Source organism: Felis catus, chromosome A3 (assembly GCF_018350175.1).
Source record: "Felis catus isolate Fca126 chromosome A3, F.catus_Fca126_mat1.0, whole genome shotgun sequence".
NCBI classification, from domain to species: domain Eukaryota; kingdom Metazoa; phylum Chordata; class Mammalia; order Carnivora; family Felidae; genus Felis; species Felis catus.
This window is the reverse complement of record NC_058370.1, coordinates 79,282,746-79,309,527: the sequence shown is the minus strand read 5'-3', so window position 1 is coordinate 79,309,527 and position 26,782 is coordinate 79,282,746. Positions and strand designations below refer to the sequence as shown.

General features: G+C 35.4%; 1 protein-coding gene across 4 annotated transcripts in view; it reads left to right on the top strand.

The window, feature by feature from the left end:
- Positions 1-26,782, top strand: part of USP34 (ubiquitin specific peptidase 34) — a 249,863-nt gene that overhangs the window by 172,499 nt on the left and 50,582 nt on the right. For 3 of the 4 annotated variants that reach the window (XM_045054250.1, XM_045054249.1, XM_045054252.1), the window contains 14 exons: positions 406-446; positions 577-701; positions 1,694-1,846; positions 3,017-3,121; positions 4,403-4,458; positions 4,560-4,680; positions 14,890-15,073; positions 15,552-15,715; positions 19,819-19,884; positions 20,698-20,844; positions 20,928-20,984; positions 21,076-21,153; positions 21,799-21,893; positions 24,761-24,933. In XM_045054250.1, coding sequence (XP_044910185.1) covers positions 406-446; positions 577-701; positions 1,694-1,846; positions 3,017-3,121; positions 4,403-4,458; positions 4,560-4,680; positions 14,890-15,073; positions 15,552-15,715; positions 19,819-19,884; positions 20,698-20,844; positions 20,928-20,984; positions 21,076-21,153; positions 21,799-21,893; positions 24,761-24,933 — 1,565 coding nt within the window. The remainder of the gene's footprint in view (positions 1-405; positions 447-576; positions 702-1,693; positions 1,847-3,016; positions 3,122-4,402; positions 4,459-4,559; positions 4,681-14,889; positions 15,074-15,551; positions 15,716-19,818; positions 19,885-20,697; positions 20,845-20,927; positions 20,985-21,075; positions 21,154-21,798; positions 21,894-24,760; positions 24,934-26,782) is intronic. The other variant, XM_045054251.1, reaches the window with a different exon arrangement.

Genomic DNA, 26,782 nt, shown 5'->3' with positions numbered 1-26,782 from the left:
GTACTAAAGGAAGGGCATTATATGTCAGTGTATGATTTTATTTTTAAAACTGGAAGTCTGAAGTTTGCAATCGAAACCATTATAACTTTTCTCTTTGTAATATACATTTTTTTAGTAACTAAATCCTGAGTATTTCCTGAGGGTTCACTTATTTCAATCAATACTGTATTCACTGAGATATTGTTCATTAAATCTGAACAATCATATGGAGTGGTCTGTAATAATTTTTTTACCAGTGTTTCTTTAAAAGATAAAGACTATAGGAAAAATAGATATTTTTCTTAAAATTTATTCTTTTGGGGGAGTACATTGTATAACTTGAAAGGATATGTGGTAATAAAGTGAGTCATTTTTATTTTATTGCTGAATTTAATTGGTGGTGGTGGATTTTTTTTTACTTTACAGAGTTTTGAAAGCTCAGTCTGATCACAGGTCTAGGCATGAAGGTAAGGATTCTACAAAAGTAGTTTTTAATAGATAAAGATTTGCATAACTAGATAATGTTTAATAGTGAACATTGTGTTTTCTTTACAGTGCAAATCCTTATAGTCATATTTTTTTCTAATTTCCCTTTAGTTTCACATTATTCAATGTGGCTCTTGGTGAGTTGGGCACATTGCTGTTCATTAGTGAAATCTAGCCTTGCTGATAGTGACCATTTACAAGATTGGTTAAAGAAATTGACTCTCCTTATTCCTGAGGTAAGATAAGGATTGAAGATTAGAACTATTACTCTTCATATTATTTGATATTATTAGCATTGATAATAAAAAAAAGAGCTAATGGAAACAAATGGACTTGATTTCGTAAATATGTTCCATTAACTGGAATATACTTATTAAATACTTTAAGATTCATTATGTTTTAACTATATACACGTAAATGTGAATGTTAGTCTGTAACATTCATATTTGTCTTTTTTCTGAAATAAAACTGATTATTTTGCTTTAGAATTTTGAAAATCTTTTTCTGTGAAGGACTCGAGTGTTTATTTTGGTAATTTATATTTTAGAGAAGTTTTTTTTCCTTTTCTGTTTAATTAGAGTGTATCCTTAGATACAAGAGATAATAAAAATTAGTCAAATATATTTTGATTTTGATGTCAACACTCAGGTCAATATAATTTTCACTAACCATATCTTGACGTTGCTTATACCATATTCCTAAGTGAAATGGTAGAAACATATTCTTGATAAAACAACCACAGTAGTCATATTATTTTAGGTCACTTCGTCTTAATACCTTTAGATCTGAGTTGAATGCATATTCTTGTTCTGGCTGTGTCCCAGGTAATGATTGTGACATTTGGGCAAGTCCCTTAGAAACTGTAAAATGTTCTGGTTAAGTACTTTCTAAATTGCTTCTTGTTCTGAAATATTTTCTCTTTTTATTTAGTTTTGTAAATAAATTATTATGAATATCCTTTCCTTAGTCCCTTTTTTATTTGTTGTTATTATGTTTGTTTGTTTTTATCATGACCATATTTGGGAATTTCTAACATGTTTCTACATATTACTGTATACTTTGGGGTACTTTATTTGATATTTATATGTGTGAGTATGTGATCAGAATATTGCATTTAAAAATATATTACTAAAGAAGCCATCTAACATGTTATTTCTGCTGACATATTTAAAGATTAACTTTTAAATACTTAATTCATACTGTCTTTGGAACTTTCTTTTTCATTTAGACTGCTGTCCGTCATGAGTCTTGCAATGGTCTTTATAAGTTATCTCTGTCAGGGCTGGATGGAGGAGACTCAATCAATCGGTCCTTTCTGCTATTGGCTGCTTCAACATTGTTGAAATTTCTTCCCGATGCTCAAGCGCTCAAACCTATCAGGGTAAGTTTTACTGTGTTTAGTAGCTGTTTCTATTTCTGCAGTTTTCTTTGTGTCAACTTTTAATCACTGTATTATATACTTGGAGTAATTTTGAGTACTTGTTCACTCTATGTAGTTTTTACCAAGAGGATAGTCATAAAGTTCTTAAAGTGGCAGCATTGTGGACATATTGAGTGACACATTACACCTAGGAATGGAATTTGTATGCTTTAATTTCAGCTCTGTGGAATCTCTCATGGGTATTCTGTTTTGGAAATAACATTTGTTCTTACTGTGTTTTGGACCTTGTGTTAATAAATTGAATGATAAAGGGGCGCCTGGGTGGCTCAGTCGGTTGGGCGGCCGACTTTGGCTCAGGTCATGATCTCGCGGTTTGTGGGTTTGAGCCCTGCATTGGGCTCTGTGCTGGCAGCTCAGAGCCTGGAGCCTGCTTCTGATTCTTTGTTTCCCTCTCTCTCTGCCCCTCCCCTGCTTACTCTCTGTCTCTTTCTCAAATAATAAACATAAATAAATAAATAAATAAATAAATAAATAAATAAATAAATAAATAAATGATAAAAACATGATAAATGAAGCTTTCTTATTTACTGACACAGATTTTTGCAGTATTCTATCATTATTATATTCTAAATTTTCAGTTTTCTTTATTGTTCCAGTATATATCCTAGCTTCATAAAAAATTCTTCTACCACGTAATAAATTCAGAGCTCATTAAGTAAATTTTACTAATTTCAGAAGTATGATTCATTGTAGGATTTACATTTTTCCCCTCCATATTTACTTGTCATTAAGTATGTGAGATATGTAAAATGTTTTTTATGTTTTAGATTTCAAAACTATAAAAGACCACTGCATTTGCGTAGGTTTATATATACTCATGTTCTGTAGGTTTCTTTTGTTGATACATTTTCATTGAATTCTTAATTCATCACAGGTTATAAGAAATTTGAGGGTAATATTTTTCTGAAAGTTCTCGTTTATTTATGGACGTAGTTATTCTAATTTTACAGGAACTGGAAGTGTTCTCTCCATACTTTATTAAATTTTGAATACTGCTTTTACAGGGATTTAATTTTTTTTTGTAAGGTCTGTAGTTTCTTAGATGTATTGTAATTTTAAATTATTCCCCCTTTTAAAGTGGTTTCACAGAGTTTTAATTTTTTTTAACAGATAGATGATTATGAAGAAGAACCAATGTTAAAACCTGGATGTAAAGAGTATTTTTGGTTGTTGTGCAAATTAGTTGACAATATACATATAAAGGATGCTAGTCAGGTATGTATTATGCATTAATTATGCATTAATTATGCATTATTATTATGCAGTTAATTATGCATTAACTTGCTAATAGAGATGGATTATACACATGTATGTTTATGACTTTATATAGGTCCTTATTTTTAAGGGCATTTTTATCATTTTATAAGAGTTGAAAATGCCGTAATTATTTTACTGTAGTTGTACTGTTTTGTTCTGCTGTAATTCCTTTGTTCTTTTTACTTTGACCTTTGTTGAAGTGTCTTCATCTGGTACCTAGAAGTAATTTCCTTTCTTCTGAGTAGGATTTGTAGATGTAAAATCTTACTTGGAATGTGAAGTTCAGACTTTAAATGTAAATATACAGGTTTCTGTAATAGCGTGTGGATTTGGAGTTTTGAATATGTAAAATAAAATTGCAATTCAGATAGAATTTAAGGTAAACTATCAGTTTACTGATCTAATTTTCTTAGACTAAAATATTTTGAGATGGTTAAAACAAGTTAACTTCAAAGACAAACTTGCCGCCTAAGACTTTTGTTTTTTCTCCTTCATAAATTTAGTAAGCAAAAATGCATCTAACAAAATGAGAAGATACATTTAGGTATTTAGGAAACATTTTCCCTCTTTTTAAAAAATGTGTTTTAATTTGTGCACCTGGCTGGCTCAGTTAGCAGAGCATTCAACTCTTTATCTTGGGGCTGTTAGATTTGAGCCCCACCTTGGGTGTAGAGATTACTTAAAAATTAAAAAATTTTCAAAAATGTGTTTTAATCCCAGTGCCTTTCTACATTTTAAAAAATCCCGTAGTGTTTGCACTTCTTTTAAGGAGCAGTGTACGTTGAATTCTTAAGTATTCTACTTTTTATTTGAGAAATAATTTTAAAAAATTGAATGTGTTTTAATTTACTTGAGTATTCATAAAATATTGATGTCAGATAAACAGCGGAGGAGGGGCAGGAACAGAGGGGGAGAGAAAGAATCCTAAGCAGGCTCCATAGTGTCAATGTGGAGCTCGTTGTGGGCTTAAACTGTGAGATATGACCTGAGCCAAAACCAAGAGTCGGACACTTAACTGACTGAGCCACCCAGGCACCCCTACAACTTTAATTTTATTAATTGACATCATGTATAGGTAAAGAATAACTGTATTATTTATAATTTAAATGGTATATTCGTGAATTTGGGAAACTAAATTCTTCTTACAAGGAAAGGATGTGTTTTGTTTTAGTAATCTCTGGCTACTAAACAAAAAAAATATATATGTATTTGAATTTTGTATTTTCTCTTTGTATTAAGACCACACTCCTCGACTTAGATGCTTTGGCACGACATTTGGCTGACTGTATCCGAAGGTAAATTTAAATGTGAAATTGACAGTTATATTGTTGAAAAAAGATATAAAGGACATAATTATGTGAACTATCTTGCTTTGCGTGTGTTCTTTTTTGTGTAGCAGGGAAATCCTTGATCATCAAGATGGTAATATAGAAGATGATGGGCTTACAGGACTCTTAAGGCTTGCAACAAGTGTTATTAAACACAAACCACCCTTTAAATTTTCAAGAGAAGGACAGGTATGTATTAAGACATCAAATGTCTATATGAAATATGATTGAAATCTTTTTTGTTGTTGGGTTGTATGTGGATATGTTAAAATTATCTTAAACACGCAAACATAAACGTTACTAGAACTTTATTGCTGGTAGGAAAAGTGAACATTGAATAAAATGAACCCTAGAAATATAAATCTTAGGCTTAAATTTAGAATGCAGAAACAAATTTTAATTCCTGTGACTTGTACATAGAAAGGCAACCCCTGGCGCCTGGGTGGCTCAGTCGGTTGAGCATCCGACCTCGGCTCAGGTCACGATCTTGCAGTCCGTGAGTTCGAGCCCCGCGTCCGGCTCTGGGCTGACGGCTCAGAGCCTGGAGCCTGCTTCCGATTCTGTGTCTCCCTCTCTCTCTCTACCCCTCCCCCGTTCATGCTCTGTCTCTCTCTGTCTCAAAAATAAATAAACGTTAAAAAAAAAATTTAAAGAAAGAAAGGCAACCCCTACTTCAGTGGTACAGTTTCTGTAGGATTGAATATTTTGAATTAATAATTTGCACAGTGGAATTAATAAGTGGTCATTATAGAGTATCTGTTTTATTAGTTTCGTGTTTTAAAAGCGCATTTGACATAAAATCTATTGAATACTAGATCATGCATAATGATTCTATATCTATAAATGTCTAATTACTCTTCAGATTAAGTTATTTATTTTGCCATTAGCACTTTTGTCATTGTCTGCATTAAGGGAGTTAGTTTTGGTTTGGATGGTTGTTTTCTTGAGGTTACTAACTGTGGTAAGAAACATAGGAATAACCACGATGGAAGATAGTCCTCATGGGGATGGTGTAAGAGATTCTGGTGATAAATCTGTGGTACTTCCCCTATTCAGCAAAGCCCCTTCTTGTACTCTTTCTTTTAGGTCCTAATTTTTAAATTTTGCCTTAAAACTCACTGGGAATAATTTGATTTAGTTTTGCTGATTGAAGTATTCTGTTACATAAACCAGTATGTCATTTTTATTCCAAAGTGTAAATATATTGATTTTTCTGATAACATACTATAACATGAAAATCATTGTAAAGAAAGAAAACGTGTTTAGATAGTTCAAAAGAAGATCCCCATGTAGTTTGATTTGTCATGATGCTCAGCTGATGGATGGCTTCTAGGAGTTTCCATGGATATATTAAATACTCAAATAATTTATATTACAAAAATACCATTCTGTGATCTTCTTTCTTCACTTAAAAAAGTGAATGTGTTAAAAAATACATTTAAAAGATTGAATACATAAAGAGGAAAATAATACTGACATTTATGTTACTGGTTGTAAAAAAAACCCTGCAACTGCAGGGAACAACATCTTTGCATACCTGTCCCATTATATACTCATTTAAGAAAATTTTTTTAAATGTTTGAGAGAGAGAGAGAGAGAGAGAGAGAGAGAGAGAGAGAGAGAGACAACAAGCAGGGGAGGGGCAGAGAGCGAGAGACACAGAATTTGAAGGAAACTCCAGGCTTGAGCTGTCAGCACAGAACCCAGTGCGGGGCTCGAACTCATGAACTGTGAGATCGTGACCTGAGCCAAAGTTGGCCGTTTAACTGACTAAACCACCCAGGCACCCCTATACTCACTTTTTTTAATGTTTATTTTTGAGAGAGAGCGAGAGACCGCATGAGTGGAGGGGAGGCAGAAAGAGAGGGACAGAGAATCCCAAGCAGGCTCCATGCTGTCAGTGCAGAGCCTAGTAAGGGGCTCAAACTCATGAACCGTAAGATCATGACCTGAGCCAAAATCAAGAGTTGGATGCTTAACTGAGCCACCCAGGTACCACTCCTATACTTAGGTTCTCTTTCATTCTTCCTTCCTTCCTTCCTTCCTTCCTTCCTTCCTTCCTTCCTTCCTTCCTTCCTTCCTTCCTTCTTTCCTTCTTTCCTTCTTTCCTTGAACATGAATAGGGGAGGGAGGGGGATACAGAAGGTGAAGCAGTCTCCAGGCTCTGAACTGACGCTGGGCTCAAACTCACAAACTGCAAGATCATGACCTGAGCCAAAGTTGGACAGTTAACCGACTGAGCCACCCAGGCACCTCTATACTCATATTCTTAAAAGTAAATTTGATTCATTTTAATTGTAATACCTTAGTTTACAACAGGTTCCTTCCGTATATTCTTCCAGCTGCACTGTATTAGAATGTTCCTAATATCTCTGTTTCTCAGATATCCCCACATTCCTTACATGTGGCAGTCTCGTTGCTTTAGTTTTATGTTTTTGATTACTATTGAAGATGAGTGTCTTTGTATGTATGCTATGTATTGTGTATTTGTGTTAACTTGTGAATTTTTCTGTTCATAATCATTGTGTATCCTTTGTCATTTTTCTTCTCATTTGTAAAACTTTGTACTTTGCAAATATTAAAAAGAATTAAAAATTCTTTTTCTGTCTTTTCCAGAATTCTTGTTTTTCTTACCCATATTTTTAAAAGACTGCTTATTTTTTCTTTCTTTCTTTTGTTGATTTAAATAATAATCTTAGGCAAAGTTTTGAGCCCTTTGTTAGTAGACCCCATGTGGACAAATTACGAAATTAAGGCATAGCCAGTTTAAGCAACTTGTCTCACTGAGGTCACTCCTACTCTTCACTTGGCCGAGCTTCTGACCATTATGCACTACTGTCTGTAGATTTTAAAATCCTAAACACGTGGCTCTATAGTTTGCTTTTTTCACCTACCTTAGAGATTCTCTGTATCAGTATATACTGTATACAGTTAATTCATTCTTTTTAACAACTGCATAATATTCTTTTTTCTGTGTATGTGTGTGTGTGTGTGTGTGTGTGTGTGTGTGTGTGTGTGTGTGTGTACACCCACACACTATCTTCCTAGTGATGAAAATGGTCTTATGCTCTTATAAGTGATATTGCAGTGAAGATGTATAAACATCTTCCACTTAGGAAATCTTTAAGAAAAAATTTTGGAAGTAGAATTGCTGGTTCATAGGGTATGTCCCTTTATGATTTTGGTCAATATAACCATGTTGCTTTCAGTGGATGCTGAGCCAATTTATGGTCCCACCTACACTGTTTGTGGATGAATGCCCATTTCCTCACATTCCTGCCAACCCAGTATAATATCAAATATTTCATTTCTGCCAGACTGATAGGTGAAAAATATTCTCTTGGGGTTTTTAGTTGTGATTATGAGTAAGGTTGAGCTTCTATGCATGTTTTGAAAGCCATTATTTTGTATTATCTTTTCTGGGATCTAGACTCCATGTAGAAAACTAGGAGTGCGGCAAATATGTTGGGGATCTAGTTAGAAAGTTTGGAGTGGTTCTGAAGAGGGTTGATGGTGAAAAGTGGTTGGATTTGGGATGTTTATTGAAGGTAGAGCTCACAGACTTAAATTTGGATAGGATTGTGAGGTGGGAGAGAGAGAAATTAAGAATGACTACAATTTTAAGCCTCAGAAACTAAGTGAATGGTAATTCCATTTAATAAGAAAGGGAAATCTCAGGATAGATGGTTTTAGGGGAGAAGTGTGGGTTCAAAATCAGGAGGTCCATTTTGGACATGTTAAATTTGAGATGTCAATTAGATATGGAAGTGGAGAGGTGTTTAAGGTGGTTGGTTTGGTATAATATATTTTTTTTAATTTTATTTTTTATTTTTTTAAATTTACATCCAAGTTAGTTAGCATATAGTGCAACAGTGATTTCAGGAGTAGATTCCTTAGTGCCCCTTACCCATTTAGCCCATCCCCCCTCCCACAATCCCTCCAGTAACCCTCAGTTTGTTCTCCATATTTATGAGTCTCTTCTGTTTTGTCCCCCTCCCTGTTTTTATATTATTTTTGTTTCCCTCCTTATGTTCTTCTGTTTTGTCTCTTAAAGTCCTCACGTGAGTGAAGCATATGGTTTTTGTCTTTCTCTAATTTCACTTAGCATAATATTCTCCAGTTCCGTCCACGTAGTTGAAAATGGCAAGATTTCATTCTTTTTGATTGCCGAGTAATGCTCCATTTTATATGTATATATATATATACACACACACACACACATATGTATGTATATATATATACACACGTGTACATACACGTGTGTATATATATACACGTGTATATACGTATATACATGTATGTATATATACACGTGTATACACGTATGTATATATGTATATATACGTGTATACATGTATACGTATATACATGTATACATGCATATATATATATAGTATATACACGTATATATACGTGTATATACCACCTCTTCTTTATCCATTCATCCATTGATGGACATTTGGGCTCTTTCCGAACTTTGGCTATTGTTGCTAGTGCTGCTATAAACATTGGGGTGCATGTGTCCCTTCGAAACAGCACACCTGTATCCCTTGGATAAATGCCTAGTAGTGCAATTGCTGGGTCGTAGGGTAGTTCTATTTTTAGTTTTTTGAGGAACCTGCATACTGTTCCCAGAGTGGCTGCACCAGCTTGCATTCCCATGGTTTGGTGTAATATTAAGAAAAGTTTTCATTTTCTCCTAGATATTTAAAGTACCTTTTCTACTTTAACAATTTTGCTTTATTGATTAAGAATTCTTTAAAAATTTCATTGACAATTTACTTTTGTTCAGGAATCAGTTAACATTTTGTATAAAGAGCCTTTTAGTAAGTATTTTAGGCTATGCAGGCTAAATACGGTCTTGGTCACCACTATCACCACTACTGCTACTTCTTTTCCTTACTCTTTATGCCCTCTTCCTCAATTTTTCTAATTCCCCTTTAAAAATATAAACCCTATTCTTATCTCTACTACATTGCATAGTATCTAGCAACAAATATATATATATATATTGAACAGATTGATGGTTAAGACTCAGTCCTTGTGGTGGTGCCTGGGTGGCTCAGTCAGGTGAGCATCTGACTTCGGCTCAGGTCATATATTATAGCTCATGAGTTCGAGCCCCGCATTGGGTTCTCTGCTGACAGCTCAGAGCCTGGGGCCTGCTTCGGATTATGTGTCTCCCTCTCTGTCTGCCACTCCCCTGCTCATACTCTGTCTGTCTCTCTCAAAAATAAAATATAAAAACATTGAAAGAAAAAAAAAAGACTGAGTCCCGATTGTTAAGAACTGACAGTGGTTCATTTTTTCAGGAGATAATTATTGAGAAACCTGCCTTATTCAAAATTTGTATGTACCTTCTCAAATAATGGTTGCTCAGGATATTTGCAATTGCTCAGGTAAAAAATAAGAGCTTGGGGCGCCTGGGTGGCGCAGTCGGTTAAGCGTCCGACTTCAGCCAGGTCACGATCTCATGGTCCGTGAGTTCGAGCCCCGCGTCGGGCTCTGGGCTGATGGCTCGGAGCCCGGAGCCTGTTTCGGATTCTGTGTCTCCCTCTCTCTGCCCCTCCCCCGTTCATGCTCTGTCTCTCTCTGTCCCAAAAATAAATAAACGTTGAAAAAAAAAAATAAGAGCTTAATATTAAAGAGGCCATCAGGGTTATGAAAGATCACATAGCACTTACATGATTAGGAAAATTGAAGAAGGTACACCTTTTGTAATACAGGATAAAGTATTTTTAAGTAGAAAAGTGCAGGAAACATTTAAGTCCCAGAAAAGACTATGAGTAAAACTAAGTCATAGGAAACCACTAGATACGTGCAGGAAATTTATAAGTTCAGTTTGGCTTGAGTTTGAAGAAGTATAAGAGGTAAATTTGGAAAACTAGATGGTCCATCTTTTGTGTTTACAGGAGATTATTTATTTATTATTATTATTACTGTTATTTTACATTTATTTATTTATTTTTGAGAGAGAGAGAGAACACAAGTGGGGTAGGGGCAGAGAGAGAATGAGACACAGATAGTCTATCAGCACAGAGCCCGACATGGGGTTCGAACTCACAAATTGTGAGATCATGACCTGAGTTGAAGTTGGATGCTTAACCGACTGAGCCACCAAGGTGCCCCCACAGGAGATCATTTTTATAATATTGGTCTTCAAACTTGTATTGCTCACATAGCTTTGAAGAATTTTGAGAAACCATAGGTGTTTCCGTGCATATTTTTAAATTAAAAAAAAAATTTATAGATTTTTCAACTCAGGTTTTTTTGTTTGTTTTACTTAGTTTTTATTTTAATTCCAGTTAATATGCAATGTTATATTAGTTTCAGGTGTACAATACAGTGATTCAACAATTCCTTATTTTAGCCGATGCTCATCACAAGTGCACACCTTAATCCCCATCAACTCTAATTTCCAGCGGTTTGTTGAAATAGAAAAAAATATTTATTTCTTATGACCTCATGGTGTTGTCTTAAATTTTTTCTGTGTTTAATTATTATTAACATTACATTAATTTGGACATGGGCAATCAGAGCAACATAAATATATTTTTTTTCATATACACATAAGACTTTATTTGTAAAAAATTGTTTTTAGTAACATTTTATAGAAGGAAATTTGTATCTTGATCAACTGTCAAAAGTTCTTCATCTTCTACATTAAAAATAGTTGGTGGTCTATAGCAATAATTTTGTCATACTTTCTTTTAAAATTTTTTTCAGTCTCAAAAATAGAAGTAACTTTATCTTGAAATATTTTTATAAAGGCTCTTTTGTAATTTGATTAGTAACAACAGAATGGATTTAGGATATCTCAGTTTTTCTCCGAAACTTTCTCTTTTTATTCGTAGTGTGTATTCTTTATTATATCTGGGTTAAAGCTGTTTTAGGATAGTTGTTCTTTTACATGATTTTAGAGATTTCCTTCTCATGAACTTGTGGGGTGGCAAAGCTGATGTTCTCTCTGTGTAAGTCATCCTAGCAGGATATGTAGAATTCTCAAAGGGGAGCAGTGAGCCCATTTGGCTCTGTTGGTACTGGCATGTTTTGTTCACTAGCCTCGGAGTTGTTAGGGGGTCTTTGCATTCCACTTCTGATCACCACGTAATATTAGCCTTAAAAAACAAAATTGCCAGGGGTGCTTGTCGGTTAAGTGTCCATCCAGCTTTGGCTCAGGTCATGATCTCATGGCTCATGGGTTCCAGCCCCACGTCAGGCTCTGCTAACAGCTCAGAGCCTGGAGCCTGCTTTGGATTCTGTGTCTACCTCTCTTTCTGCTCCCCCCCACTCACACTCCTTCTGTGTGTCTGTCTGTCTGTCTGTCTCTCTCTCAAAAATAAAGGTTAAAAAAAAAATTTTTTTAAACCTGCCAGTTATTTTAAAATCAGCAAAAATGGGTTTATTTGGGAGTAGCCGAGAATCGCAACCCGAGGCATGCACTCTTCTGCAGAACCATAGGCAAGTCCAAATATATCTCAGATTTTGCCAAGAAGTATGAAACACTAAAATGAAATTTGAGGGGCACCTGGGTGGCTCAGTCAGTTGAGCATCTGACTTAGGCTCAAGTCATGATCTCCCTCTTCCCAAGTTCGAGCCCTGTGTGGGGCTCTGTGCTGACAGCTCAGAACTTGGAGCCTTTTTCAGATTCTGTGTCTCCCTCTCTGTCTCTGCCCCTGTCCTGCTCATGCTCTATCTCTCTCTCTCAAAATTCAATAAACATTAAAAAAAATTTTTTAATGAAATTTGATTGAAAATGACTGTGTTAACAAGAATGAGCCTTTTAAAATTAATTTATATAGTTATAGGTGGATATTATTTGATAAGGGAGAATGTGTATTCATTAATTCTCCTCCTACTTTATATTTTTATAAACATAAATTCTGGGAAACTTTATTTACATAATGGAAATTTAAACCTTGTTTATATGTTTACATTGAGAATGGAAGTTTTGGTTTTTATTCATTTTTTTTAAATGTTAACTTTTTATTTTGATAGATTGAGTGGGGGAGGGACAGGGAGAGAATCCCAAGCATGCTCCATGCTCTCAGCACAGAGACACATGTGGAGCTTGATTTCACAAACCATAAGATCATGACCTGAGCTGAATTAAGAGTTGTATGCTTAACCAACTAAGATGCCTAGGCACCCCGGAAATTTTATTTTAACAATGTTATTTAATCTTTGAATTTCTTCTGAAGTACATGTTAAAAATTACACTGTGATCTATTATCAGAAACTATTTTTAGTATTCTTTCAGCAATTTGAGGTTCTTCTTTCTGTGAAATATATCAAAATGGTCTTACCATTATTTATTAAATGGGCATATATATAGGTTACTTTTTCACATAGAGACACCTGCTTTTCCAGTAAACTCAGAGTAAGGAAAATAAAAATAGTGTTCATTTCATTATGCTTTTACCAGCCTAATATTTCTGATAAAATATTTTTTATCTTATCAAAAGATTTAAATATATTTTATTAAAGCTTTGGAGCTGTAGGTATTTAATACTCGTTCAATTTCTGGGTTTAAACTGATTAGCAAAGATAGCTCATTTTAAACTAGTTATTAGCCAATTCCACTTCTTTTTGAGTGAATTTGCCTGTTTTTCCAGTTGAAATAAATGTGTTATCTTGTGTTTCGAAGACAGTCCTCTAACCTCTGAATTCTAATATAGACAAGATACAGTCTTATCAGTCTGTCAGCTGTATGAAGTAGACCCTAGTCACTTTCCATATTTCTTATTTATTTATTTATTTATTTATTTATTTATTTATTTATTTGAGAGGACATGAGTGAATGAGGGGCAGAAAGGGAGAGAGAGAGAGAATCCCATGCTGACAGCGTGAAGCCTGATGCGGGGCTCAAACTCACAAACTGTGAGATCATGATCTGAGCTGAAGGTGGATTCTTAACCGACTGAGCCACCCAGGTGCCCCCGCGTTCCATATTTCTTAGCCAGACATACTTTTCCTTGCAAAGACAGGACTTTGTACTTTCTTTGACAAGAGTGAGATGGAAGAGGTGAGATCATTAATGAGAAAATATTTCAGATTGTCCTTTATTTGGTGCCTGTCTCAGAGGCTCCCAGGACACCACCAGATTTAGTGATTTACTGAGGGAATCACTCCAAGGAATCAACATGTGGTTGTACTCATGGCTAATATTTATTACAGCAAAATAATACAAAATGAAATCAGTGACAGAAAAAGACAGGATTGGGCAACTCTGGTGGAAAACAGCTACATATTTCCAAGAGTCCTGTCTTCTTGGAGTTGCACAGGATGTGCTTAATTTCCCCAGCGATGAGTGTGACAACATGTGAGAGGTTTTGTCTACCGGGGAAGCTGTCTTGAACCTACAAGTCAGGATTTTAGGTGGGGTGAAGTTGTGGGGATTGTCATTTATAGTACCTGTGTAACCGACCACAGTATCTGAAATTCTAGACTCCCAGGTGAAAAGCAGGTATTCAGTATAAACCAAATACAAAAGGCACAGTGAGCCACTTTTATCACTTAGGAAAAGTTGTATATCAGAGGAGGGAACTATTCACCATTCAAATTTTCACATTACAGCCAGGGGCCACCTTACAATCCAGCCTTTCTAACGCTAGGAGAATGTCAGTTAACTACAGTACCTCTTTTCTACGCAGTACACCAGGACATTTTATAGCCCAGAACAGTGTACCATAGTAGTATTTGAGGTGTGTGAGAAGTAACTTTCTTTGGTAAAGTAGCAAAGAACCAATTAGGAAAACAGGTTGGAAAGGTGACCTGACCCTTTCTTAAGCAGATCAGATTTAGAGAAAAATACGTCTAGGATGATAAAACCTTGCACTTCAGTTCACTAGGATAGAAAGTGAGAGCTTGGTGTCTGAAATCCTGACTCTGGCGTCTTTAAACTCTGTGACTCCAAGCAAGGTTTTTGGTCTTCTCTGTTTTTGGTATGGGGGCCTTTGAGTAGTATCTGGCACAATAACTGCTCATTAAGAGAAGTTGCTACTTTTGGTGCTGTTACTGTTATTAGAGTGAAATACAGAGAAACTGAAGGAAATGCAAAGGCAGTCAAGATAGGACATAATGAGTCCTCAACAAAAACTTTTGGTCACTTAATGGAGTGGAAAATAATAGCATTATAGATGGGAATCTAAGAAAGAGCCTATTAGGTATTGAGAGGAAGGAAGAGTAAAGGTGATCCTTACTCATTCTGTTTTCTTTAAGAGAAATGAACATTGGGGAAACTTTTTATATGATGCTGCTCTAAGTTTTTAAACAGCCTTTTAGAAAATTGTAGATTGTCATGTAGTCTAGTTCACTGTGTGTAAGTTATTCGTTATATTTGGAATATAATTGAAATGTAATTTTAGATAATATACTTGGTCTTTCTCTTTTTTCCAGGAATTTTTAAGAGATATCTTCAATCTCCTGTTCTTGTTGCCTAGTCTAAAAGACAGACAACAGCCAAAGTGCAAATCACATTCTTCCAGAGCTGCTGCTTATGATTTGTTAGTAGAGATGGTGAAGGGATCTGTTGAAAACTACAGGCTAATACACAACTGGGTTATGGCACAACACATGCAGTGTAAGCATTCTTTTCCTTTTAATCTTTCTAACGTTTGGACGCGGAAAAGAGATTTTGAAGGGCATGTCTTAAAGAATCCACTGTTAACACACTTTAACTTTATAAACTGTTGTTTCTAAGATGTTAAAAAAATAACATCGATTTTTTAAAAACAGGTGTAAAGGACTTTTTGTAGGTATCTGAAATACGTAGGGATTTCTTGGTTAAATAATGTAGTGCCAAGTAAAATCAGATTTTAACATTCTTTCGGATTTTTAGGGAATGAATGTTTTTATAATTGTTTTTACTAATTTTGTATCTTATTCTTTTATTTAAGTATAGTTGAAACCCAGTGTTACATTAGTTTCAGGTTATATATAATGTTTTATGTATATTAACTAAAGTGATAGTAGTGGCCATCATTAAAAGCAAAATACATTATGTTTAATAGTTTGTTTCGGTGGGGGGCGGGGGGATCCTTTCCTCCCTTTTTGTTCAGCAGCCCATGCACCTTATAAATGGGACTACTGGCCTCACGAAGATGTTCGTGCTGAGTGTAGATTTGTTGGCCTGACTAACCTCGGAGCTACTTGTTACTTGGCTTCTACTATTCAGCAACTTTATATGATACCTGAGGCCAGACAGGCTGTCTTCACTGCAAAGGTACATTTTTCTCACTTTCAGAATTAAAAGTATTAAAGAAAAGTTTTAAATTTTGTTAAGAAATCTTGATTATTTCAGTTTAATAAAACATTGAGAAAATAATTTATGAATTAAATGACAATATTTGATTATATAGCTAGGTAGCTTGTGTATGTCTTAATTATTTTTACAGTTTAATAGAGTACTCCTAACATAGTAGTATAATTTCTTTATTTCTCAAGGGGAAACATAGTTGTAGAATGTGTATACTCCATGTAGACAATGAACATATTTTCAGTAAAAATAAATACAAATTTTCATCACATACAAAATAAGCAAAGCCTAAAACAAAGTAGGGGAATATACCAGAATCACTTATTTCTTTTATTTTTATTCCAAAGTAAATTTGCCAGTGGGCCTAGTTTATTTGGGTAAGCGCTGCTTCGTGTTATTTTTCTTAACTTGTTATTTCTGGTTTTCATTCTTTTTATTCTTTTTCATGGACTGTTTTTTAGTTTGCCTTCTGCACTACTTACATAATTTCTTGGCAAATTTACTTTATGCCTGTCCTTGCTTTTTTGTTTTCCTTCATCATGTCATCTTGATGTCCTGATTTATCCTCCCTAAAAAAGTATTGCAATTCTTTATGTACCTTCATTGAATCCTTAATATGTTTTTTTTTTAATTTTTTTTTTTCAACGTTTATTTATTTTTGGGACAGAGAGAGACAGAGCATGAACGGGGGTGGGGCAGAGAGAGAGGGAGACACAGAATCGGAAACAGGCTCCAGGCTCCGAGCCATCAGCCCAGAGCCTGACGCGGGGCTCGGACTCACGGACCGCGAGATCGTGACCTGGCTGAAGTCGGACGCTTAACCGACTGTGCCACCCAGGCGCCCCTATGTTGTTTTTTTTTTTAAATATTTATGTAGTGTTTTGATGGGAAGGACTTTTTTTTTTTTAATCTTTATTTTTGAGAGAGAAAGAGTCTGAATGGGGGAAGGGCAAGGAGAGGGAGACACAAAATCTGAAGCAGGCTCCAGACTGGGAGCTGTCAGCACAGAGACTGATGCGGGGCTCGAACTCACAAACCGTGAGATCATGACCTGAGCTGAAGTCAGAAGCCCAACCCACTGATCCACTCAGGCACCCCGAATCCTTAATATGTTTAAGTTCAGCTTCAAAGTATCCAAGTTACAGTATAGTCAGGTGGGGTTTTTTTTGCAGGGGATGGGGAGCTTTAGTTATGTTAATGCTTTTAAGATTATCATCTGAGACTGATCATGCTTAGAAGTAGTTGAATAACTGACTCATTTAGCATATGGAAATTTTTGTCACAAAATTTGTGGCCCCATCTGCTTAATTTTATAGAGCTAGTTATGATCAAAGAGTTTCATGGTCCCATAGTTTCAGTGTTGTGTTTTGTTTTGTTTTTTTTCTAGCTGTTAACATGACCATACTTTGCGATTTCTCTTCTTCATATTAATGATCACCGTTTAGCTGTGAGCAGTTTCAGGAATTAATAGGTAGCGCCAGATAACACTGAGAAGTTCAGATGTGCTAATTGGGAGTAGGTCTCATAAATGGTGTTTTTGGTTAAAAACTAAACTTAGGGGCGCCTGCGTGGCTCAGTCAGTTTGGTGTCTGACTTCATTCAGCTCAGGTCATGATTTCGCCATTCACAGTTCAAGCTCTGCTTTGGGCTCTGTGATGACAACTCAGAGCGTAGAGCCTGTTTCAGATTCTCTGTCTCCCTCTCTTCCTCTGCCCCTCCCCCGCTCATGCTGTGTCTGTCTGTCTCTCTCTCAAAAATAAATAAACGTTAAACAAATTTTTTTAAATAAAATAAATAAACTTAGGCTTCTCTCTACATAAACAATTTGGTGGGGGGAGGGGCGAGAAAATGCACACACACGCAGGGGAGGGGCAAAGGAAGAGAGAATCTTAGGCAGGCTCCGTGGATGTGGGTCTCAGTCTCAGACTGTGAGATCATGACCTGAGCTGAAATCAGGAGTTGGACACTTAAACTGACTGAGCCACCCAAGCACCCTCTATATGAAAAATTCTTAATAGAATTTGACATGACTTTGGAAACTAGTCAAATGTTCACTTGATTATTTACATGAAAACATTGTTTTCATTTCCTTATCTGATGTTCACAGAAAGATTAAAGAAAGCTTTACATGTATTTTAATTGTGGTAAAATATACATCACTAAAATTTACCATGTTAACCATATATAAGTATGCAGTTCTGTGGTAGTTAGTACATTCACTTTGTATTCACCACCATCAGTTTCAGCTATTTTTTCACTTCCCCCAACTAAAACTGTTTCCCATTCTCCCTTCTCCCAAACCCCTTGCAACTTCTATTGTACTACTTGTCTCTATGTATTTGACTGTCCTAGGTACCTCATTTAAGTAGAATCATATAATCTTATTAGCATAGTATCATCAGGTTTTCATGTGGTAGCATGTATCAGAATTTCTCGATTTTTTTAAGGTTGAACAATATTCCATAGTGTGTAAATGCCACATTTTGTTTATCCATTCATCTGTCAGATGCTTTTGGGTTGCTTATATCTTTTGGCTTTTATAATATTTCCATGAACATGAGTATCCAGATACCTTTCGAGTTCCTGCTTTCACTTCTTTTTTATACATACCCAGAAGTGGAATTCCTGGATCATATGGGAATTCTGTGTTTAATTCTTTGAGGAATCACCCTGCCGCTTTCCCATAGTCGCTGTGCCATTTTATATTCCTACCAGCAATGCACAAAGGTGCCAGTTTCTTCACATGCCTTGCTGAAACGTGTTTTCTGTTTTTTTGACAGTAGCCATCCTAATGGGTACAAACATGTATTCCCTTAAGTAGTAATACATATGTAGGGTATATATTTAGAACTTACACATAATAAAATATTCTTGTTTTTTCTTAGTTTAGGAAAATTCTGTCACTTCTGTTCTTCAGCCAACTAATACTTCACCTCCAGCAATGAAAATATAAATCCAGGTCCTTAGAAATATAAATCCTGGCCATTTTTGTATTCTGAATTTTGAATAATTTGCATGTGTCAGTTCTGTTCCATATTGGAAGATGTTGTTTTGTGTGACTGCTACTCTAATCTCATGGAGTATTAAGCCTCCCATATGCCGGGAATATTACTATTGTTGTTTTGCCAATAATGTTGGTTCCTTTTATTCAATTCCCATTGTACTTCATATCATATAATTTTGTGGTAACTATATGTTGAATAGACTCCTATTTCAGTATCCTTATGTCCTCAGTTTGATTATAAGTTCCAAAATAGCAGAACCACATTACTTAACACTCCCCACAAAATTGGCGCAAATAACTAGTGTATACTTCTGGCATGTGGGAGGCTTATTATTCCATGAGACTATCAGAGCTTCTTCAAAATTATGACAGGCAGTTTGTAGTGAGGATAGTACTTCATAGGTTTAGGTTGATTTTAATATTTGGACGAAATATATAGGTTTAGGTTTATTTTAATATTTGGATGAGATAGAGTATATCTAATAAGTGGCTGTAAGACTGGTGTTGAAGACTAAGTCTCTAGTGAATGAGTCTAGTCAAGATACGTGAATCGCAGTTAATGATACTTGAATATATAGAAGATTTTCAAGCATCTTGACCAGTAATTTTTCTACAGTATTAAAGATACACTCTTCTAGAAAAAAAGAAAGATACAACTAGATGATGGTGAGATGTCATGTATTATCATGAATTTTTTAAATGTATGGATTTATTTGTAGAAAACAGGTTTTTTGCACACCTAAGATGTTTTCTGTTTTTGCACAGTCACCAACTTGTGAAATCAGCATTGCACCAAATGAGTGTTCATCTAGAAAGCAATTATTTTTTAAGATCTCTTTATTCCATTTTCTTACAGAATAGTGATGGCTATATTTATATAATGAGCAAAATCTTCCAATTTTTAAAATGCTAACTTGCTAAGTAAAGAATAGACTGTATTTTTTCCTACACAAAGCTAAAATAATGAAAACAGATATGGTATTAAACACATTGTAATACTTTATTTACTAGAATGTCTAATTTGGTATCAGTATGTTTTAATAGAGAGTTTTCTCTTGATTTCCAGTATTCAGAAGATATGAAGCACAAGACCACTCTTCTGGAGCTTCAAAAAATGTTTACATATTTAATGGTATGTTTGAGAACTATGTATGGAAAACTAATTAGATATAACCTGTATAAGTTGAAAACATTAAATGAAGTTCATTTGTATTGGATTTGCCCTGACTGTATACTCTTATTTTTCAAGTTGAATTTGTCAGTAATTTGTTAAAAGTAACTTTTAACAGTTACATCTTCATTATCTGCATTCTGTTAATTTGTCCTTTGAAAAATTCTTTGTGTCCGGTCCCTTTCCCATCACAGTGTCACATTCACCCCCATAGTTTTCTGATTGATTTCTCTTTGTTCCTCTTAATTCCCACTCTCAAAAGTATAAAACGAATCGATCTTTAAAAATTAGCAAATCTTACAGTGTTTATTCTCCTGCTTAAAAGTTTTCAGTGATTTTTTTTTTTTAATTATAAGCAGAATCGTATTCAGATTCATCAGCAGTGGCACATGTCTTCTGATTTTGCCCCTTCCTTTTAACTTCCTCTCTCCTTTCTTTCTTTCTTTCTTTTTTACAATTTTGTTCTGTTTTGTTTTTTAGATTTTAGTTTTATTTTTTAAGTATGCTGTACACCCAGTGTGGGGCTTGAACCCAAGCCCTAAGATCGAGAGTCACGTGCTCTTCCAACTGAGCCAGCCAGGTGCCCCTACAACTATTAAACTGAAAATGCCACGAAAATCAAACAACAGTGAAATAGAAGAGCAATTCCTTGTAGATTTACTCCGTTTTGTTGTTGTTTCGTTATTTATGCAAGAACCTTGTGATAATGTCCTTTTTATTTGAGACACAGATTTGTTTGTTTCATGATCTACCCCTCCCCCTTCTCCTTTGCAGGAGAGTGAATGCAAAGCATATAATCCTAGACCCTTTTGTAAAACATACACCATGGACAAGCAGCCTCTGAATACTGGGGAGCAGAAGGATATGACAGAATTTTTTACTGATCTGATTACTAAAATTGAGGAAATGTCTCCAGAACTGGTTAGTACCAGGATACTGAAGTTTCTTTGAAATTTGTACAGATTTGCCCAATTTTAATTACTCACCTTTGTTTGTTTTTAAAGAAAAATACCGTCAAAAGTTTGTTTGGAGGTGTAATTACAAACAATGTTGTGTCCTTGGTAAGTAGTGTACCTCTTCTTCACTTTTTGGAAATCTTATTGTATATTTTAGCTTATTGTAATAAATTACTAATATTTGTTGGTTGACCAGGATTGTGAACACGTTAGTCAGACTGCTGAAGAATTTTATACTGTGAGGTGCCAAGTGGCTGATATGAAGAACATTTATGTGAGTAATGTATATATTGTTTAGACTTTTTCTGCTTTTAATTTCTTATATACAGCAAGTTTATTTTTGTTATCTTGATAGAAGATTAACTTTCATGTTTCATCTATTTTCTTCTCATTATGCAAATCAAATAAGAATTAGAGATAGGCCAGGGGCGCCTGGGTGGCGCAGTCGGTTAAGCGTCCGACTTCAGCCAGGTCATGATCTTGCGGTCCGTGAGTTCGAGCCCCGCGTCGGGCTCTGGGCTGATGGCTCAGAGCCTGGAGCCTGTTTCCGATTCTGTGTCTCCCTCTCTCTCTGCCCCACCCCCGTTCATGCTCTGTCTCTCTCTGTCCCAAAAATAAAAACACGTTGGAAAAAAAAAAAAAATTAAAAAAAAAAAAAAAAGAATTAGAGATAGGCCAAAAAGCTGATATTTTTTCCCCATTCAAAACCAAAATACTTGCACTTTTGAAAAATTTAGTAAGATTCATGGAGCATCTTGTCATTTTGAGGGAAGACATTTTTTACTAAAATTTAGTGTTTTTTAAAATAGAAAAGTTTGTTTTTCTGTGTGCATGCTGCCCAAATTATAATTATTGCTTTTTGTAATTTTACATACTGTGAACAGTAATATGAAACTTTAAAATCTGCTTTAATATACAGGAATCTCTTGATGAAGTTACTATTAAAGACACTTTAGAAGGTGACAACATGTATACTTGTTCTCATTGTGGGAAGAAAGTACGAGCTGAAAAAAGGTATGATTTTTGAAATGCAACATTTATCATTTTGATACATCATCAAATGGTAGTAAAACACAGACTTGGAGTAAATTCATGTTAAACTTTTATGAAAATTATGTGGTTAAGGTTAAGGTTAGCTGCTTGGTGCTCATTCTTACCAGCTTTTCATTCAGTTATTCAAGTATACTTTCAAGCATCCTTAAATTTCTCCAAATTATTTTTGTCCTTTTAATTAATCAAATATTTACCAAGGTCCAGGCCCCTGGCTGGCTCAGTCAGTAGAGGACGTAACTCTTCATCTCCAGATCGTAAGTTTGAGCCCCACATTGGGCATGAAACCTATAAATATTTACCAAGGTCTGATTCCTTTAACCCTTTGCTGTGCAGTCACTAAATCATGATAGTGAGTCTCCTCATGAACTGAAGATGTCTTCCGCTGAATCTCTGAAGTGAGAGACTTTTTTCTTAAGGGCTAGCCATAAGATGGCCAGTTTAGGACAGACTTGTTGGCTAAAGATATTTTGATTCTACAGGTGAACTTTGAATGGCAAATAGAAATTGGATTGAGAGAGCATCATATACAGTTAGTTATTAGGAACAAGGGCAGAGAAATAGAAATGACCTTGTACATACAAGAAGTCCAGGATTAGGCCAGCCTGCCTTGAAGTAGAGGACTTGCATTGACCAGTAATAGAAAATATCATTAGAAACATACAATGACATAAAATCGTTAACATCTAGATTTGGGGATTGTTTGCATAATCGGTTGATGCCATTTGAACATGTGCCTGAGAAAGACCGTAACTTCTGCAAAGGACTGACTGTGAGATCTAAGCCAACCTAAAAGTGCAGAGGAAGAAGTGATGGAATTGAAGCCAGGAAAGAAAGAAAATCGGGATAGGACGGTAACCTAGAAATTGGGGCAGAGAATCTCATGAGGAAGGTATTCAATTGACATAGTCCACAAAACAGGAAAAATGACAGCTGAGTAAAAGCATTGGGTTTTACAAAAGACAGTTTAGTGGTATGTTTTTTTCAGGTTGTAGCAATTAGAAGCAGGGTTGTCAAGTTACATGGTATCTATCAAGTACAGATCATTCATTTTAGAAGTTTGGCAATAAAAAACAAGGAAAATGGAATCTAGAAAGGCCTTTGAGATCAAACAACAGTTTTCTGGATGACATAAATCTGAGCATGTTGGAAGGCAGAGAAAGATTGTAAAGGTAGACATACTTAAATGAAACCACAGGGAGAAGCCAAGCTCATCTGATGAGAATTGGGTTAGGATATGAGTTATAAGACTTAGACAGAATGGGGTCCATTAAAAATTTGTTACTATGGAGGGATATGAGGAATAAATAAAAGATAATTGAGAGGCATTTTCTTTGGAGAATGTCATTTTAGTTGGAATTTTATAAATAAACTTACTGAAAATATATGTCATTCTCAATAACTTACTTCGTGAAACATTCCCTACTTTTGACTAATATTTGCCTGTTTTTCTAAAATAGTGTCTTGTCTCTCAGGCAAAGTTTTACTCAGTCCTTTATATTATTACCATACTTTTGAATGTCTATAATAACCTGGTAAGTGTTCACCAGAAATGGGCTAAGGATCATCTTTTGCTCTATATTTAAACCTTTGTTTTTCTCAGTTTATTCATTCTTTCCTGGATAATTTTACCACCATAACTTTAGTCTCTACTGATATGCTTATGATTCTTAAATCATCTTACCTAATTCAGAATGCTGTGGTGTGTCCTCCCAGCTGTGACTTGTGTGTCTCATAGATTTAGTAGGTCTACAACATAATTCTCCTCTCTTTTTAGTTCCATTTATGTCTTGTATCCTCTGAATCGTGCATGGTTCCACGGTCAATCACAAGTCCTTTAGTGACTCTTAGCTCTCAGGCTAAAGTTCATAGTCTGACAAGGCACACAAGGGCCTTCATCATTTGACTCCTTTATACTTCTGTAACATCATCTTTTGCCAGTTCAAAAAATCCATAATGATGATTTTTAGAGTTCTTACTTCCTCTGCTTATGAAAACCTTCGGTTACCTGGTCTCCCTAAATTCCTTTTTTTCCTTAACTAAGTTTCTGATTCAAACAGAAACTCTTTTGATTCAGAATCTTAGAATCCTAAGTATGATGAAAAATTATTCTCCAAAATTCATTATTTTTCATGAATCCAAGCTTTTATATATATATTTTTTGTTGTTGTTTAAACTGAAATATTGGTGTTTTATTACTTTTTTTAAAATTTGAACTGGCAATATTTATTATAAGATTTAGGTAACCAGTTAACTTGGTGCTGCTGCATTGTTGTAACATCCAGCCGTGTTTATTGAATGCTGTCAGGCAGCATTCTAAAAGTAGTAGGAAATAGGCAGTTTAATCTCCATTTTAGGAATTTCCAAATTAGGAATTAAGCTCAGAGAGGTTAAATAACTTGTTCAGGGTCATATGTCTGGTAAATAAAACAGCCAGACTTTGCAGTTCTAATTTATAAAAATAAATAGGTCACTTCCTGTTACTTAAGATGGAAGAGAAAACTCTGAACCAGAGACCCTCCCCCCATATCTTTGGAGTATGTATGGTGTGACGCCTTTTTATGCTTCAGTAGCACCTTTAATTTCATGGAATTTACCGCAGTGTACTGTAATTTTTAATTTTTCTTACCTAAACACAGGGAAACCCTTTCAAAATGGAAGAAGTCATGTAAGAGGGGGATATATGGTTACAGATACATTTAATAAGAACATGATTTAGAATACTTTTTATTATTTACTCTGAGTTGAATGTTGAAATATACAGTAAATGATACCAGTTGAAGTACCTTTTGAAAGAGATTTTTAACAGTTGTTTTTTTCATGTCTTTCAGGGCATGTTTTAAGAAATTGCCTCGCATTCTGAGTTTTAATACTATGAGATATACATTTAATATGGTAACAATGATGAAAGAGAAAGTGAACACACACTTTTCCTTCCCATTACGTTTGGATATGACGCCCTATACAGAAGATTTTCTAATGGGGAAGAGTGATAGGAAAGAAGGTAATTTTTTATCTTTCTCTTGCCTATATTTATCGTAAGTCTCCATAACAAGACAGTCGTCATTACAAAGTTGTAACCAACTACACATTTAACAAAATGAAATTAAATTTTAGAAAGGGGAATGTATTGAAGTACAGTGTGGCACATCAGTCATTAGCCAGTAAATATTTAGTATTTACTAGGATTGCGTTCTAGGCACTCCTCTGGGTGTTAGGGACATGGCAGTGAACAAGTAAACATGGTTTCTTACCTCATAGAACTTAAGTCTAGTAGGCACGTCTTACTGAAAAAGAAATTACTGGGATGCCTGGGTGGCTCAGTCGGTTAAGCATCTGACTCTTGGTTTCGGCTCAGGTCATGATCTCCCGGTTCATGGGTTCAAGCCCCTTATTGGGCTCTACGCTGCCATTGTGGAGCCTGCTTGGGATTCTCTCTCTCCTCACCCCTCTCTCGCTGCCCCTCCCCTGCTTGCATGTGTGTGTTTGTTCTCTCTCAAAAAATAAAGTTAAAAGAAATTACAAACAGAATGTGTCATCAGATAGGATGGTGAATGTATCTCATATCTAGCGGAATCAGAGATGGCTTTCACCAAGGTAACGTTGAAGTAGAGACTGAGTAAGGACTAGATTGAGAGGAATGGCTAATCTCTTTAGGTGGGTAGGAGGTGGGGGTGGAGTTGATAAGATGGACAAAAGGCAGTGACCAGATCATTTTGTTTGTAGGCCAGGTCTTTTTTTTTTTTTTTTTTTTTTTTTTTTTTTTTTTTTAAGTAGAAAAAGCAGAGGCAAGCTGGGGAGAGGGGCAGAGGGAGAGCGAGAGAATCTTCAGCAGGCTCCACGCTCAGCATAGACCCTGATGTGGGGCAATATCCCACAACCCTGGGATTACTACCTCAGCTGAAATCAAGAGTCAGATGTTCAACTGGCTGAGCCACTAGACACCCTAATAATTTTAATCTCTCTCTCTCTGTCTCTCTATTTCTCTCCCTCTCCCCTTCCCTCCCTTCCTCCCTCCCTCCCTCTTTCCCTCTCTCTCACCCTCTGTCTGTCTCTCTCTCTCTTTTTTTAATGTGAAACCTTTGGAACATTTTAAGTAGGGAACTGAGATGACCAGGTGGGTCTGGAAAAAGTTATTCTGACTACAGCAATAGAAATAAATGAATTAGAGGATGATGAAAGGGATGTAGGGAGGCCATTCTGATAAACCACAAGGAAGGTGGTAGCTTGATGAGCAAGTGTACATGGAGAGTTAATAGAATTTGATGATTGAATGAGTAAATGAATCTAACAAAGTTACTAAATATCTATCTACTGTGTAACTTATTCTCATAGTGATGGCAGTAGAATGACAATAAAGAGCAAGGTCAGGATATCTGGTTCAGTGTCCAGCTCTTGATTTTGATCTTGGCTCAGGTTATGATCTCAGGGTGGTGGGATTGAGCCCTGTGTCGGGTTCTACACTGAGCGTGGAGCTAGGTTAAGATTCTCTCTCCCTCTCTGTCTCTGTCTCCATCTCCCCCACTCACACTTTGTCTCTCTCAAAAAATAAACATGTAAGTAAGTAAGTAAATAAATAAATAAATAAGTTTTTTGTCCCTTTGAAGCTTACATTTTAGTCTGCTACTAGAGGGAGGGAGAAAAGTCAAGAATGACTCAGGTTTGTGGCTTGATCAGCTAGGTGAATAGTGGGGTCAGTATTTCAAGATCTCAAGAAAAAGGGAATGTGGTCAGAAGTATTGAATGCTAAAGAAAAGGAGTAGTTCAGTAGAACATAACTGAAAACATGTAAAATCATTGGTTATCTTTATCATAGCATTTTCATTTGGGAATTACAATAGAGAGGCAGATTG